Source organism: Mercenaria mercenaria, chromosome 3 (genome assembly GCF_021730395.1).
Source record: "Mercenaria mercenaria strain notata chromosome 3, MADL_Memer_1, whole genome shotgun sequence".
Taxonomy (NCBI): Eukaryota; Metazoa; Mollusca; class Bivalvia; order Venerida; family Veneridae; genus Mercenaria; species Mercenaria mercenaria.
In genome coordinates, this window is record NC_069363.1 from 20,227,403 (window position 1) to 20,245,253 (window position 17,851).

The following is a 17,851-nucleotide window of genomic DNA, read 5'->3' on the forward strand; positions in this document are numbered from 1 at the left end:
ACATTGTCCGTTTCTGACATCGTACCGCCATTACAGTATTAAAACATAGTTAACTGTAAATAGGGGTGAAAACTCGAAAAAAAAACGAGTATGTTCAACAGATACGAGCAGTCCAAGAAGTCGCCAGATTGCACCATTTACTCTAGCTATATGCAAAATTTTCAGGGGCCACCCGGACCCCGTTCATAGGAGGGGGATACCTCCTCCCAAACCCACCCCCTCCGCCGCCCCAATGCTCAAATCGTCCCTACGCCCCTGATGACAATCGTCTATAAAATGTATCACAGTCTCTGGTTCTCCACATCTGCAGAATGGCGTGTCTTTATTTCCTACTTTATTTTGATATTCATTACTGACTCCCTAGCAGCATAGATATCTGCTTGACCTGTAACTATCTCATCTTCTGTCATACTTTCTGCCTTTATAGCTGCCTCTTTGGCCAGTCTGTCTGTTGTCTCATTCTGACTGATACCAGCATGTCCAGGAGTCCAATCAAGGTGGATGTCTACTCCATTCATTTCAAGATCTTTCCACAATTGCAGTATTTCTGTAGACAAGAATTTGTGTGTTTTGTTCTCTCATCCAAGATTAACAATGCCTATAGCAGACTGACTGTCACTTAGTATTTTTATCTTATTGACTTGTAATCTCTTACACTCTTCTAGGACTGTTTTATGTGTTATCTTGATTGCCACCATTTCACCTACAAAGATGGATGATAGATTTGATACCAATTGTTTCAGTCTAGCTCTGTGTTTGGAAGAAAAATACAAGCTACAGAACCCCAAGGACCTGGATTTCCTCTGCAGAAACCATCAGTAAAAAACATTGCTGTTCTGTTGTCTACATCTGATAGTATATTAGTGATAATTTGCCTTGCATCCTCCATTTGTTTATCGGTTCTAGACTGGGAACAACCAAGATTGTTCCAGTAATCAGGTCGGGCTCGGGATGGTTGTAGATATTCAAGGTAGGAACATTCTGGTTCTATACTATTCATTGTCAAGTTGGTCAGTGACTTCATATCTTCTATCTGTGTTAACATGCAGCCAAAAGGAGATCTGAATTCTCAGTTCAATTCTGTGTTTTTCCAAGTAGCTTTCTAAACATTTCGCAATGTTTTCCTTATTGTTTTTTTTGCAAAGATTTTCCCACACTCTCTAATGCTCAGTTCCTCTCTTCTAAAGTCAAGTGGTAGAACCCCAGAAAGTTCTTCAGCAGCATCTTTACTGGAAGTAGTAGATAGTTCCAGGCAGCCAGCTAATCCTTTCCTCTAGATTTTTTCAAGGGGTTGACAGTTGGCAATTGGACAAACTGGTGCTGCATATTCAAGCTGGGGTAGCACTAAGCTGGTGTAGAGGTTAACTAGTATACTTATTTTCTCTCTTACACTCTTCTAGGACTGTTTTGCTAATCGGTCCTCAATTTTATTCCCAGCAATTTCGGCATGACCTGATTTCGAAGCCTTCCGGCCGCAATAACACATCGTTGTCGTCTCCGCCTCGGTTAAATGTCTTGCAATGTAAATGTATCTCAGGTAGTGTTTTGAAAATTACAAATTATTTTTACATTCAAGCATTTTAGTGGAGTCCGGTTGTGTGATCGGCCAGAACTGGCTTTTCAAATCTTTTTGACCTTTCAATAAACTGGCTAAGTTCGTCTATTATAACTGGTCTTATATCTTTCCATGGGTCAATTTCTCCTGAACTTAACAAAATTTTCAAATCAAGGTCGCGTACACCTGTTCTGAGATTCAAATTTGTTTTCATCATTTCTCTGTGTTTCTCGGTAATTGGGCATTCCAGTAAGTAATGCTCTAATGTGTCACCACATTCACAGTGGGGATTACTGTCCAGTCCAACCTTGTATCTAAGCTCTTTTAAATTGCACTGGCCACTTTGTAACTGTATGAAGATTCTTTGATTTGTATTTTTGCTGTAATCCAGTTGTTAAAGTTTTACTCTTGGCTTCGTCTCATACAACGTCTTTCCCTTTCCTGAAGTGTCCCATCGTCTTTGCCACAGCATTGTTACTGTTTCTTTTGCTGCCTTCTTTATATCATTTTGAGTGATGGGCTCTTGTGCCTCCCCTTTCATATCTTCAGCCTGTAACGCAGCTTCCTTTGCTAATCGGTCTAAAATTTCATTCCCAGCAATTTTGGCATGACCTGGTGACCAGTCAGGTTTTATAGTGGTTCCACCCTTTTCAACCGCTTTCCAGATGCTTTTAACTTTTTGAACCGCCCTGGTACGTAACTTGTTGTCCCATCCTAATAATCCCAATTACTGATTGACTGCCAGACAATATCTAAAGAAGAGATATTTTGTATTTTGTTTGCTCCCGTAAGATGAATTCAGGTGTTATCTTTATAGCTATAAGTTCACCAAGGATAATGGAAGCTAATTTAGAAACTGGCTGCTGTAATTACATCTGTTCTCCACTTGGTAAAAGCACATACGATCCTGTACCACATGGGCTGGGATTTCCTAGGCACGAGCCGTCAGTAAAAGCTATTGCAGCATGAGTCTATGCCTTGTTATAGCTGGTTGATAACCTGTCTGGCTTGTACTTGTTGTTCAGCCGTTCTGCTTTTTGAAGAACCAAGGTTGTTCCAGTAGGTTGGACGGCGTCTACTTGGTTGGAGGAATTCCAAGTATGATAGCTCTGTCTCTATGCATCTGGTATCAGTTTCAGTGAGGTGTTGACGGAAAGTCTTTGACCTTTTCCTCTTTTCTACATTTATCTAGACATTGTTTCAAAGGGTGGTTTACGCCTTTTGCAGTTAATTTAGTGCACTCTCTTATTGCTAGTTCTGTTCTTCGCAAGTCTAATGGTGGTACTCCGGATTGTATTTCTAAGCTTTCGCAGCTGCTTGTGCTCATTGCTCCCATACAAAGTATCAGACCTTTTCGCTGGACTTTTTCTAATGTTTGTACTGAATTACTTGTTTGCTAAACTGAATACGCATACTCTAGGTAAGGAACTATTAGACTGTGTGTGTGTGTGTGTGTGTGTGTGTGTGTGTGGGGGGTGTGTGTGGATCGCATTCCGCTGTTGTTGTAGCGATGACTACTTCTGTGCTGTATCGTTGTCATCTCTGGTTACTGTTGCTCTTATGTGCTTATTCTCAGTTGCTTAATTCAAAAATGTTTTCTAATATGTTGACTTACTTTGAGGGAAGGCTATGTATTTACTAAAGTTCTTCTCTCACAGCATCTGTTGTTTGTTGTTCGAATTCTCCGACCAATGTAGCCAGGGAAATTGTGCTGCATTCGATGCCATGTCTGGACATGATGTCTTCTACAGTACTCCCTAGCGTCTCTCTCTGTTAATTGTACTTCGGACAACTGAAGATGAAGTGATCAACTGTTTCTGGCACAGGGCAACTGTCACAATTTTTGGAGCTGTCCAGTGGCTCTTAAGTTTGCTGTGGCCACTTAGAAGCTAGTTCAAAATTGAAAAAGTTCTTCTGTCATTTTCGCCTGTACAGTTCCTTTTCCCTGCTTTAGTATAGAAGTCCTGAATAATGTCTGTCTTTTCTGACAATAAAATAGAAAAAGTGGAAACTTCACTGGTCGATCAACACGACAAAAACGAAAATGTTGCAGGCCCGGTTTGATTGAGCCTGTTCATGGACGGTAGTGGAAATGCATGCTACCGTCCACGCCCTCTAGCCCCGGGTTGAGCAGAACTCAACATTTACACATGCTAAAAGTACAAAAAGCAATTTAGAGACATCCGCAGATGTATTCAAACGGCGGTGAACATGGAACCTTCAATGATACACGGGTTGTGGCGTATAATTCCATGAAAAACTTGTTGTTCCATATATTTATGGTTTTTTCTTTCATTATCTTAACTGCTTCCCTTGCATCTAATATACCTGTATTGGTTTAAACAGTATTTTATTGATATAATTATAACCGTTATAGTAAATTGTTAAATGTACAAACATAGAGGATTAAGTAGAAAGCTATAAGCATTTTAAGAAACTCTCTCCCTTATACCTGTATTGTCCACCGTTTCAGATATACTCATTTCTGTCGCAGCTAATTTGGCTTGTCTGTCAGCAAGTTCATTCCCAGTAATATTCCTGTGTCCGGGTGTCCAGTGTACTATAATTTTGTTTTGTCAGTCTTGTATTATTTGACAAATATCTTTTGATGTTTGTAATGGACTCTATTTAGGTGGATGGTACTTCTTTACAAAATGCAAATAAGATTGCAGACTGGCAATCAATGAAGAAATGGACCATTCTGTTTTCTGTCATACTGGCTTCAGCAAGGAATTCCAGAGTAATTGTTGCTGTTTTTACTGACTCCCTTCTTTAGAAGAACTGGGGTTGAAAAGTATCCCTCTAAATATATTGCAGCCACTGCACCAGTGGGACCAGGATTGCCGAGAGATGATCCGTCTGTAAAACCCAAGATTCTATCACTCTATTCACATTTCAACCTGCTTGTCTTTGTTCTCTTTGAATTCACTGCTAACTACATATTCCTTCCGTCTTGACAGACCATAGTACTATTCGTCTATCATAACGGGTCTTATGTCTTTCCAAGGGTCATTTTTCCTGAACAAAGTAACGATTACTTATACTAGTTCTGAAATGCAAATTTGTTCTCATTATCTCTGTGAGTCTCAGTAACTGGGCATTCCAGTAAGTAATGCTCTAATGATTCTGGGTCACCACATTCACAGTGAGGGTTACTGTCACTCCAACCTTGTGTCTGTGATCTTTTAAATTGCAATAGCCACTCTGTAATTGTATGAGAATTCTTTGATTTGTACTTGTGCTGTAATCCAGTTGTTTCAGTTTTACTCTTGGCTTCATCTCATACAATGGCTTTCCCTTTCCTGATGTATCCCATCGTTTTGCCATGCAACATTGTGATTGTTTCCTTTGCTGCCTGCTTTACATCCCCTTGAGTGATGGATTCTTGTGACTCTTCCTTCATTTCTTCAGTCTGTAGCGCAGTTTCCTTAGCTAGTCAGTCTGCAATTTTATTTCCAGCAATTGCGGCATGACCTGGTGACCAATCAAGTTTTATAGTGGTCGCCCGCTTAGTTCAGTAGGGAGAGCGTTGGCCTACGGATCGCGGGGTCGCGAGTTCGATCCCCGGGTGGGGCGTATGTTCTCCGTGACGATTTGATAAAAGACATAGTGTCTCAAATCATTCGTCCTCCACCTCTGATAATTCATGTGGGGAAGTTGGCAGTTACTTGCGGAGAACAGGTTTATACTGGTACATAATCCAGGAACGCTGGTTAGGTTAACTGCCCGCCGTTACATTACTGAAATACTGTTGAAAAAACGGCGTTAAACCCAAAACAAACAAACAAACAAACAAACTTTTTCAGCTGCTTTCCAAATACTTTTAACTTCTTGAACAGCCCTGATATGCAACTTGTTGTCCCATCCTAATGTCAAAATCCCAATTACTGACTGGCAGTCTGAAAATATTTGTAGGAAAGGTCTTTTGTATTTTGTTAACTCCTTTACGATGAATTCTTATGTAATCTTTAAAGCTATAAGCTCACAAAGGAGAATTGAAGCCATTTTTGAAACCGGCTGCTTTAACTCCATTCGTTTATCACTTGGTAAAAAAAACACATGATCCTGCACCACATGGACCAGGATTTCCTCTGCATAACCCGGAGCCCCTCCGTGCATTATTTCATCATTAGTGGGCACCTGGGCAGAACAACCAGCCTTCCGTAAGCCAGCAGGATGGTTTTTCTTTTATGAAGAATTCAACGCCCCGAGTGAGGCTCGAACACATATCGGTGAGGGGCAAGTGAATTGAAGTCAGCAACCTTAACCACTCGGCCACGGAGGCCCCCTCTCGAACCAATGTAGCCAGGGAAAATATGTCTCTAATGTCTCTTTGTGTTGACTGACTTCAGACAACTGAAGATTGAGTGACCCAATGTTTCTGACACAGGGCAACGGCCACAATTTCTGTAGCAGTTCTTATCAAAGAGCTATAAAAAATATATTTTATACCTCCTTGTTCTTATCAATCTTTGCCCAGTGGTTATTAAGTTTACTGCGGCCACTTTGAAGTTGGTTCAAAATTGAAGAAGTTCTTCTGTCATTTTCGCCAGTACAGTTCCTTTTCCCTGCTTTAGTATAGAGGTTTCCTGGATAATGTCCGTCTTTTCTGACAATAAAATGTTGTTCCATTTATTGATGACATTTTCTTTCATTATCTTAAGTTTCGTCCTCCGTTTCAGACATACTCATTTCTGTCGCAGCTTATTCTTCTTCTCGTTCGTTCATTCCCAGTATCGTATCCCAGACAATAAGCCATTGTCACAGGGGCACAATTTTTGTCAAAATGACTTTTTGGCATTTTTTCTTTTGAGAAAACATTATAATTGTAATATATTCAAGTGTATATGGCTCAGGGACCCATAATGTAACCTAGGTACGTTACTGCCACCTGTGTTTCGAGATAAATGTTTATATCCTATTTAATAGCACATCACGTTATCCTTATCATATACTATTAGACTAATATATTTTGACTATCCTAGTTTCATTTTCATTTTTAAAATTGTGAATATAGCCAGTCTACTTTATATCCTATGTTTAATATCATCACTTCTCTTAGAAAATCCCTAAAATGGACTGACATTGTCAGTACTGCATAAAATAAATAAAAAAAATACAAAAATTGAAATTTTGTGACACATCCGTATTTTGGTATGTCTATAATAAAAAATTATCTCCCAAATGATGTCATTTTAGCATTAAGGTCAAGGTCACATGGGTTTTAACTGTAATCTCGAGATGTTTGGTGTTAATTACGAGTATAGTAAAAAGATACCACCAAACACGAAAAACCATTACAATTTTAATATACAGTGAAACATCATATTTTTTGTCGTATGGCGAGGTAAATTTTCGTATTCAGATATTGTTTACTTTACTCGTTTTTTTCAACGAGATGATTACTTCGTACTTATGAGATTTTTTCTCATAAGTACGAGAATGTTACATTTTAATTACGGGGGAATTACATCATAATTACAAGAAAGAAAGTTATCTTGTACTCAATAGATAATCCTTACAAAATTTTAAAGCTCTTTAATACCATTAGATCTACATGTGTCCCAGTACGAAATGAGTATAGTCGATGGACGAAAAGCAATGTAATGTTAAGCCATATAATATTATTTGTGAACTGTCTTTGTAATAATTAAACAAATTGCAACATTATATATATATATATATATAGTAGAGCCAGCTGGAGAAGAATGTGAATCGGTGAACAAAGTAAAAGAAACAGTTTGATACATTTTAATCAGTCGCTCTCAGTTTCAAGTTGGATAAATTAATGATGTTATATCTCTTAAATTAGCAAAATACCACAAATATATGACAAAACAGTCATTTTAACATTGCTCGATTTTATTGCCAGTTATACAAAGAAGACTCAGGTTATCATATATTTAAGAATTAAATGCTTTGTATACACTACACTGGGTCATCTTGCAAATCCATGAATCGCGGTAAATTTGCAAGAAGTTCCAGTGTGGTTTAGATAGGCCTACTCGTATAAACGCACAGAAAACAGCATTCAATTCGTAAATTTACATTTTTACGGATACTTGCTACAAAAACAGTAGTTGGCTTTCCACAAGTATCAGAAAATTCAAAATAAAGATCAGGGTATTGATCGTTTCACCATCTAAATACAGCAATCAGAAAGGCCCGCTCATGTTCAATGTTCCTGGCTATATCATTAAATCCAGTGAAACATCATACTGTCGTGACGATTCAATTTTGTTGTTTTTTTACCGCCAGTGAAATCAATTTAACATCAAATTTAATATTCATTTTGGAATTTTGGCGTCCAGTTTTGAAAAAAATAAGGATATAGGCCTACTAGCGCCTTTTCAAAATTATATTTTAACTACTGAAGTGGTTGGAGCACACAACAGTCAGTCCAGAAAGCTACCTATTTTAAAAATGACATTGTCTCAAATAATGATGGTCAAATATAATTTTGTTTGTTTGGTTGGATTTAACGTCGCACCGACACATGATAGGTCATATGGCGACTTTCCAGCTTTAATGGTGGAGGAAGACCCCAGGTGCCCCTCCGTGCATTATTTCATCACGAGCGGGCACCTGGGGGTCAAATATAAAGTCAGATAGCAACAGTTGAGATGATTCTCCTACATAGGTACAAATGCCATTGCAGAATGATGAGCGGCTATCATCAGTTCCACATGACGTACTTGCTATGGTTATTCTATTCGGAGTTCGTTCGGAAACAGGTTTGAAAATTGTATTGAATATAGATCACAGGTGATCTCATTGCATTTGCTTGTTTGTGGTGATTTGTTTTATTGTTGAAGTCAAATCGACACAATTTTATGTTATTGTCCGTAAGTATTGGCCTGACACTCATTAATTTTCGCCAATGATTTCAGGTGTTTTCGTGATCGCACCACCTTCTAGAAAATCCTGGTATCGCCTATAAATGCGCACGTAAGAATGAAAACAGTCAGGGCCTTTTTGTGGTTTATCGACAAATATCGTTTAGTTTATCGTCCAGAGGCTAAGTTTGCTATAAATTACTCAAAGGTATGTTTACGATGTAGTGTGAAACACAAGGCGGTTCACATAACTGTATGGTATAAACAGAATTTCTGGACGTCTTTAAAAGAATAATAAATCTAGGGAAATCATAAAACAGCACTGATATTAATACAGGGATACCTTAAGTTGCGCAAGGTGAGAAAATTGCACAAGCGCACTTTTTGTAACTAATAATAACCAATCATCGGCATCAGTGGCATGCTTTTCTTTTCGACCTTATTATTTATTCAAGTTTTTTTTAAAAAAAAATTGCTTATATATCTGATTCTTTTGTGGGGCTGGTAATATTGAATTATTATGCAGCTTCAGTGATTATTGTCAACACGGTTTTCTTTGAAACTGACAATCCTGAAATAAATAATAAATGTTTAACAACAAGAAACAACGTCAATAAATATTTAAGATTTACAGACTTTGGCAAAAGAAAAGCTTATCGAACTATTTTGAGCAACATACCGTTGAAAAGCATTATGATCGTGTAGGAAAATGAAACATTGCAATGTTCACTTTTAGGTTTACGTCAAGTTTGTAAAAAAAATGTTATTTAGCCTTTTCAGCAAACAAATCTCGCTGACACATAGCTATGTTCGTGCGTGTTTTCTATGAGGACTATTTGTCTCACTTTCTTGTGATTCCCATTGAGTGTGTTCAACAAAAATGTTACCTGTTTATGACTGATAGCGCTCCCTTTTATAAAGAGGTATTGGTTTATGTAATTGTTTATACCACTTTGATACAACCATATATAAAATCATGTTTACAAATTTCCTTTAAAGTAATGTCTCTATAACGTTCTTCTGTTTGTATTTAAAGAAAAGTTTTAATGGAAACGTTCGGCCACTTAAGGTAAAAGGAAGGCATTGCTAATGTTTTTCGCCAATAAATTCGTCAAAATTTGTCAGCTCGGAGAAAGAACACAATAAAATCTTGTAATAAACAGTTTGCAATAAATGGACATCGATTATAAAATATTGCATGGAAGAGATAAATTTACCATAATTTCATATCAACACGGGAGGCCATAGAATGTTCTATCAATATTTTGGACTTTGGAAAAATAGACCAAGGAATTAGTATTCTGTATGCCTAATGGAACTTATTTTTTTTTTAATGGTTAAAAAAAAACAAAAAACTTTCAACTTCTTTTTACTTTCGATAAAACCAGAACACATTTTTGTAGCAAAACTTTAAAACCCATCCAAAATAAGATTAAATAAAACGCACATAAAACTTTTATCGAGATATAATTCACGAAGATTTTATAACGGGTACAACTTTAATTACCTGACAATAAGTTTTGGTACTCAAAAAGTTAAAAACACTTGTAGTTCGTGCACCTCGCCATTAAGTCATTAAATTGGCGCGTCACTCTACTTGAAATTGAACGTGGTAAATTATTTTCGATGATGCGTAAGATTAAACTAATATTTTAAAATAAAAGAAACGCTAAGTACTTGTTTGTTCAACGGAAAAGAAATTGATCTGGCAGTGAGCTATGGTTAACAGGTGTGTATTGTGACAGAAAGGAGAATAAAGCGCCGCATTATTTAGATTTATCATGAACTGTTAACTACTAATATTATGATTATGACGGAGAAAATTATATTGCAAAAATAGTACCCACTTTCTATACTTCCGCGGGGAAAGGAGATTTAAGTGTAACAAGTGAACTATGGATGAGAAGCAGAGAAGTATACTGGACAGAAACCAATGGTTGTTGGTAGGAAACATTGTCATGACGGAAGATTTTTTCCAAGTTTTAAGAGCAGAAAATGTACTTCCGGATACCATGATCAGAGATGTTCAGGTAAGTTGAGGTGCCCAGGCAGAAATACTCTGTATTGTTTACTGGTAGTTATATAACTGAAACTTACCTGAATAACTATAACTATGGCTTAAGGTCAGTTTGAAAGAGACTTGATCATATGTTCATTATCGGCAAATAATACTTCTCTATCCAGCACTACCAGTTAAAATTTTTTCGAGTGTCCACGCTGAAAAAAATTCGTGTAAGTTTACTCAGATGTTTTTGTTTAAACAACAACAAAAAAGCATTAAGCAATAATATACAATTATGCGAGGGAGGCGAGCGAAAGCAGTCTAGTGCATGTAACTCTGGAAACAGATAGAATTCTTTTGCTTTCAATACTTTTTCTCTGTAACGTGGCTATACACACATTAAGATATTTATTTACTTACTTAATAATTTATTTGTTTTTTGTTAGTTATGTTATTTATAAATATTTTCTTTTTTGGGTATGGGTGAGCGGGATGGGGTTAAATTTTGAAACTATGAAATATTTTTTTTTCAATATAAATTAAAACGTATATCTTAAGCTAAAAAGAGCCACACATAAAGCATACTTCAGTATTAAAAATATAACTTATATTAATCAAATACAAAGAATTTAGGCAAGACAGGGATGTTTCAAAACGTATACCTACAACAGCTTGAAGAAAATTCGCTTTTGATCTCTTTGGAACAGAAGTAGCTACAAACATGACGCTGCAATTACACTTCAAAATTTCATTTAAATTTTATATGCAGATAAAGAAGTGTGACACCGGAATATATTACGACTTAATTATGCACGGCGTGTATATGCATAAACAGTTTACTTTGAAATAATTTACTGCATTCTCTGCACAAATGGATACATACATACATACATACATATATACATATATACATACATATATACATACATACTTTATTTCTCTAGCTTATATATCTAAAGTAAACTTCTCCGTTTCTTGTAGGCAAAAACAACGCAATATGAGAGGAATACCAAGTTGCTAGAGACATTACGTTTGCGTGGCGGAGATGTTTACCGGAAGTTCCGCCATGTTTTATACTTGACAGGTCATCTACTTTTGGCTGATCATCTTTACGGAGAGGGTAAGTCCTAACAATCGACAAGGCCATAATTATATCTGCTGGACTCTGTTTTTTTCCATTCTCTTAATTCTTAAAATTTCTTGAATATTTCATTTCCAATTCTACACCGTTCCCTCTAATTCATAGAAGTGGGTAATACCTGTACAGTCTGTACTACATACCATAAAGATGTGGGTAATACCTGTACTACATACCATAAAGATGTGGGTAATACCTGTAGTACATACCATAAAGATGTGGGTAATACCTGTACTACATACCATAAAGATGTGGGTAATACCTGTAGTACATACCATAAAGATTTGGGTAATACCTGTACTACATACCATAAAGATGTGGGTAATACCTGTATTACATATCATAAAGAAGTAGGTAATACCGTTATCAAATATCATGATCGAAGGTATATTTTCAGAAATAGAGACAAAGCTTCTTCGAGCTGACGAAGTGTTTGGAAAGTTTCCAAAGATTTTCAATCATGTTAGTGACGATACCAAATCCAAGCTTCTCAAATATTTAGAAACCAAGGTATGATTACATGTATTTTCTTATTACTTAGAAACAACTATACAGGTATGCAGACATTGCACTTAGAAATCAAGCTATGAGTACATGAAGCTTCGCAAATACTTAGAAAGAGAAAGGAGTACTCCAAACTTCTCAATTATATAGAAACCAAGATATGAGAAAGCAATGCTTCTCAAAGACTTAGAAACCAAGATAGGAGTACTCAATACCTCTCAATTACCTAGAAACCAAGATATAAATATACAAAGCTTTTCCAGTAGATTGAAACGCAGAACTTCTCAAATACTTTGAAAACAAGATATGAGTATACCAAACTCTAAATATTACATCTTCTTTGATATTGTAATAGGTAAAAGAACGCGCAATTACAAACGCATGGTTAACCTCAGGACAAGAAAGAAGTGAGGTATTGGAGGCAAAGAAAATCCATTATGACGCAGAGAAAGACTACAGAATTAAACTGGAAACTAAAACCAGAAAGGTAAATCAAGGAAACTTTCGGGGAAACTACCCAAGCTTTTCAGACTTATTTTTAAGAAACAAACTCGTATTTTTTTTGAAATATAGGTAAACCAAATATTCTTGGTTAACATAATATTGTCATTTATGAAATATTTATGTGCGATAAATAAATACAATAAATATTTTTTTCTCACATTCAGTTTAATTTTCAAAGCGCGTTAAACGCACTATCGTTTTAACTCGGTTGTTAGAAGCAAGGTTTCAGAAGTTGTGAATAACTATTATGTTTCGGTGCAAGTAGAATTATGTTGCCGTCTTAGTGAGAATGACCTCTAAAACAAATTACTGAGAAGCTAGATCATACTCAGTTTTCTTTTTTTTCCACTCTTATTTTTTCTACATTGTTTCGATCATTCAACAGTGCATATATATTTTCTTGCAACCTGTCATAACAATAAAAATCTGATTGTACACTTGGGAAAAAGATTCAGATAAGTTACTTTGTAACTTTTTTCCTAATCCTAACTGTATATGCTACAATGATGTTTCTCTTATGTCTACTTGATTAAAAATGAATACTGTTTTAACCAAATGTCGCAACCGGAAACGAACGTAAATGACATCCTTCTAAGCCTTTTGGAGAAGAGAGAGCATGCATGAATAACCTAATAATTTCATTTCACATTGCAGATGACTCAGCTGAAGGATGAACTTTCTCGGTTGAAAGAAGAAATTAAATCAAAGGACGAAGAGATAGTTTGTTTAAAGAGGGAAATCGTTGATATGCAGAGACGTTTCAAGCAAGATTTAGCAAAGCAAACTCGCTTTAACGCTGCAAATAACCATTCAATTATACAGCTTAGGGAGAGATTTGAGAACTTTAATGAGCGTGTTAAAACAGTTAATATTGCAATACGCCAGTTTCTAGAGACAGAACACGACGATATTCAAGAAGATGCCGATAATATCAAGATATCCGTTTTAGAGAGAAATGTTAGAAAGCTTATTCAACTTGCCAGGACAAATATAGAAAACACAAGCAGCAGTATCAGTGAGAAAGAAGCTGTTTTAAATCTTCTTCGCACATCAACACGACACAAACAACACACTTTGTCAGAAATTGTGCAGCAGTACGTTGAAAAACAAGAACGCGCAAAGATGACGTTAGCCAACGAGCTTGAACAGCTGCTTACTGCCGTCAGAGGTCCAAAATCAAAATTAACATACAAGACAAAGACGGATCTCAAGTTTTTGAAAACACAGATGTCAATACTAAGGTAATTCAAACGTAATTTTCTAACAAAAAAATAGACATTAAGATGTTATACATTTTAAATTATTATAAAAAGTTATGTAAGTTATTTTCATATTTTAGTATAAAGATCCGGTAAAACTAAGCCATTACATGGAAACAAATAAAATACATTTAGAATTTTTCTCTTTTATTCTTATAGAGAAGAAGTCGAACACATGAAGAAAAAGATTGAATGGAAAGATGCTCAGATTTCTGACCTAATCAAAGAAAAAAGTTGTACCGTAGACCAGGACCACGACCATATTCCGCAGAATCCTTCTAGCCGCTACGTCACATTTCCACGCCTGTCGGTGTCGTCATTACAACGGGATTCGCCGGATTCTTCGAAGGAAATAGAAAGGGTATATCAACAATTTGACAGGTTGGTGAATTTGGTTTACACTAAATCATACTACATTCATATTATTAACTGAACAACTGAACAGGCAGTATAAATACTAAAGGTTTTACCATCCTGAACCGGTTTAAGCTCCCCAGTGGTGTTTTTGCCACTGACCGTTCCAAGCCGGTGCCCCACTGTGTTTCTTTGTTTGTTTGTTTTTGTCCTGTGTGTGTGTGTGTGTGTGTGTGTGTGTGTGTGTGTGTGTGTTGGTCGTGTGCGCGTCCGCGTGCTGGGTTTGCGTTTGGGGAGGCTGCGTTTTTAGAACGTGGCTTTCCCTGTTGGATATTCGTCCTTGTTTGTTTTGTTGTAATTACTTACACAAGAGGTTGTTCAGATGCCGTGCATAAAATTTGCCGATATCTTTCAATTTATTGCATAACAGACTCGATTTTCCGTAGATTCTACCGGTGCTGGGAAATTCCGGGTGTTTACAAGATGACACTCGTGCTTAAAATGACATATAAATGACTACATCTATGTAGAAGATTTTTGCAGCAATTTATTACATAAAACAAGATAAAAATCAGATACCTTGATAGTTCTTCTTTGTTCCTTTTGTCGAATCAAAAAACGTTATTTTATGAAAAATACATAACGTTACGCTGCAAATGATAAAACAAAACCGGAACTAAAGATCTTATTAGTCTTTGAAACATCATGATGTCTTTCATGTTTACGGACGTACCGCCTAAACAGTTACTCTCGAACCAGATATCCCATCTGCACCTACAATCAGTGAAATAATTTTTATATTCTGTGTCATTTTCAGATTTAATAAGGAGGCATGCTCCCCTCCGCCAAACCATAGTAGGAGAAGAAGGGGATCTTTAGCGGAAGTGGACTTGGAACGTGGGCGATCACCATCTCCTGTACATAGTAACAGAAGAAATACCAGATTAGAAACAAGTGACCTTGACCTGTTTGGTTCTTCAGTACAGTTTAGAAGGAGTGTAACTGATATAGGATCTACCAGTCTCCAAAGCCTTTCCAGCTTCTCAAGCAGTTCAATTGATAAAGCATCAACACCAAGACACACTTCTGACATGAATGATAAAATAAAGCTGGACTTAAAACGCCGAAGAGAAAGCAGACCGGAACCAGAAGCAGAGTACGTGAGAGAAGGCAGACGACCGTCTCTAGCGGAACTAATTACTATCTATGAGAGCGCTAATGACGAAAACCAGGAAGAAAACGCAACTAACAAAAAACTTCCAGTATTACAAGAGTCATAATTGCTGCACGATCGAATTCCGCATTGCCTCATCTTAGAACAGAAAAGTATCCAGTCACTTTTACGAGAATCATGACTTTAAATCTCCCTGTGCGTACAATAGTATTGTATTTTCATCGTTTGGTGTCTTACGTTCTAAAATCTCAGTCCCTTCAAAGATGAGGATTACTTTGTAAGGGATTCACCTGGCAGATATAACTTTAATTTACCTGTCCTGTCACTGCAGATTACGGCGAGGGTTAAGAGTGAGGTTAAACGTGTTAAAACTCTCCAGTGGTATTTTGCCATTGGCCGTTCCAGGGCGGTGACCCACTGTGCTTCTTTCTTTCGTTGTTTCGTCTTCGTTGTTTACCATGCAATTTTGTGAATATGTTAATCATGTACACATCTATTCATACTTTGCTATGGGTTTGGGTTGTTAACTCGGTGTAAGAAGCCTGAAAGGTGTTGTACACTGAACTTTTCGTTGATATACTTTGAATTCATGAGTTCTATAATGAAATGTCGCCTGTACATTTAATTACCGATAACATTACTGAAACTGTGAAAATGAATGTGCTGAATAAATGAGAAAAAAACCTTAGCCTCAAACCATATCATCACATCCGTATTGAAAACATTACAACGGCCAATGGACTTATTTTATCGATGTCCAAATACAAAAGGTAGACTATTTTAGTTTAAATCATTATAAAAATGTATCAGAAAACTGACAGTTTATCTTATATACATGTGACAATTGCAAGAACTGTAAAAGTTGTTTTAAGCCTTAGCACAGACCAATTAGTGCGACATTAATATAGTAGTCGCAACTTGACCGCGGTGGTTGACCTTAAGCTGATTATTCATATCGATTATTTCATTGTAGAAATAAGGGGTGCTTAGGGTAGCCGTGAATATATATATGGAATTAGTTTGTATACAGTGCAGTATCAAATTATGTATACTTACATTTGATCCATTCAAACTTTCCAATACACTAATTTATATTTACACAAATTTATATTTCCATTTTTCTCGTGAAGCTCGTGTTTTACGTACACTCCTTTTCAATAATAGGTTGTGCCTCATTATGTATTATAATACAAAGGTCAACCATCGGGGTCAAGTTGCGTCCACTATACGCATGCGTAAATTTAACGTTACGCTTAGGGTAGCCGTGAATATATATATGGAATTAGTTTGTATACAGTGCAGTATCAAAGTATGTATACTTACATTTGAGCCATTAAAACTTTCCAATACACTAATTTATATTTACACCAATTTATATTTCCATTTTCTCGTGAAGCTCGTGTTTTACGTACACTTCTTTTCAATAATAGGTTGTGCCTCATTATGTATTATAATACAAAGGTCAACCATCGGGGTCAAGTTGCGTCCACTATACGCATGCGTAAATTTAACGTTACGCGCATGTTTAAACTCAACACGGGTGCAAGTGTGGCGAGATATCGTATGATCATTTTAAAGATAGTACAATGCACATTTCTCGAGTTATAAGCATTTAAGTCTCCAAGCCATTATATTGTTTTCGGCAATTTTGCATCCCCGAATGTAGTTTAGAGTGAAAGGAGAACCTGGAAAACAAAATCATAACAAGGAGGAAAGTATTAAGACTCCGTCGTTGGTTAAGTCCAATGGATGGTTCGCTTTTAACCAGGCATTATAGTGAAATATATGGTCTATTAGTAGAACAGTGTGTTTCCTAAATATAGAACGCTGCATAAATGTTGCGTCATATTAATTAAACAAAACAAACCTCAAAAAACAGCAACTTCCTGTTTACCATCCGCTTTTTCACTGCTTCCTGAGTGTTCGCTGACTTGAGATATTAAAACAGACGACAGTGACAAAAATAATGAGATTTCCCTCTTTATCAAAGGTGGAGAAGAGTAAAATTAAAAATGAAAGGGAGGCTTCCGATGCGGAAAACACACACACACACAAAAGCTACATCTACTTATGACTGTTAAATTTCCTTATACTTATCTAATATGTTATGTTTTAAATTAAATATAATTAAAATGTTTATGTCTATCAAATATTGGTTCTAACCATTTAGCCTAAAGGGGGACTTTGATAAAATAAAACAATTGTTGACTCTTCAGCCATTGAAAATGGTGCGATATTCACCAGAGGTAGACACAAGGATATCTTTTAAAAAAGCTAGAAAGTGGCTCGCTCAGCTCTTGTTATGAGAGGGAAGGGATGGAGTTCAAAGTGATAGGGTCTTTGAACGTTAATAGTTCCGCCTGACAGCTCAGTGCTAGAACGTCTGCTTCGAGTGCGCAAAGTCGTAGGTTTAATTCCTGTCTACGTCATACCAAAGACGTAAAAATGGTACCAGAAATTGCCTTGCCTAGCGCTCAGCATTAAAAAGGAAACATGTTTCCTCTCTCTCCTACACTCACGGCGAT

General features: G+C 36.5%; 1 protein-coding gene across 1 annotated transcript; it reads left to right on the plus strand.

The window, feature by feature from the left end:
- The first annotated feature begins 9,348 nt into the window (after positions 1-9,348).
- Positions 9,349-16,620, plus strand: LOC123523625 (ERC protein 2-like). Its single transcript, XM_045301284.2, has 7 exons — positions 9,349-10,421; positions 11,375-11,513; positions 11,929-12,041; positions 12,391-12,522; positions 13,194-13,780; positions 13,958-14,179; positions 14,970-16,620. The coding sequence occupies exons 1-7, from the start codon at positions 10,287-10,289 to the stop codon at positions 15,430-15,432; spliced, it is 1,791 nt and encodes a 596-aa protein (XP_045157219.2). The 5' UTR covers positions 9,349-10,286; the 3' UTR covers positions 15,433-16,620.
- The last annotated feature ends 1,231 nt before the right edge of the window (positions 16,621-17,851 follow it).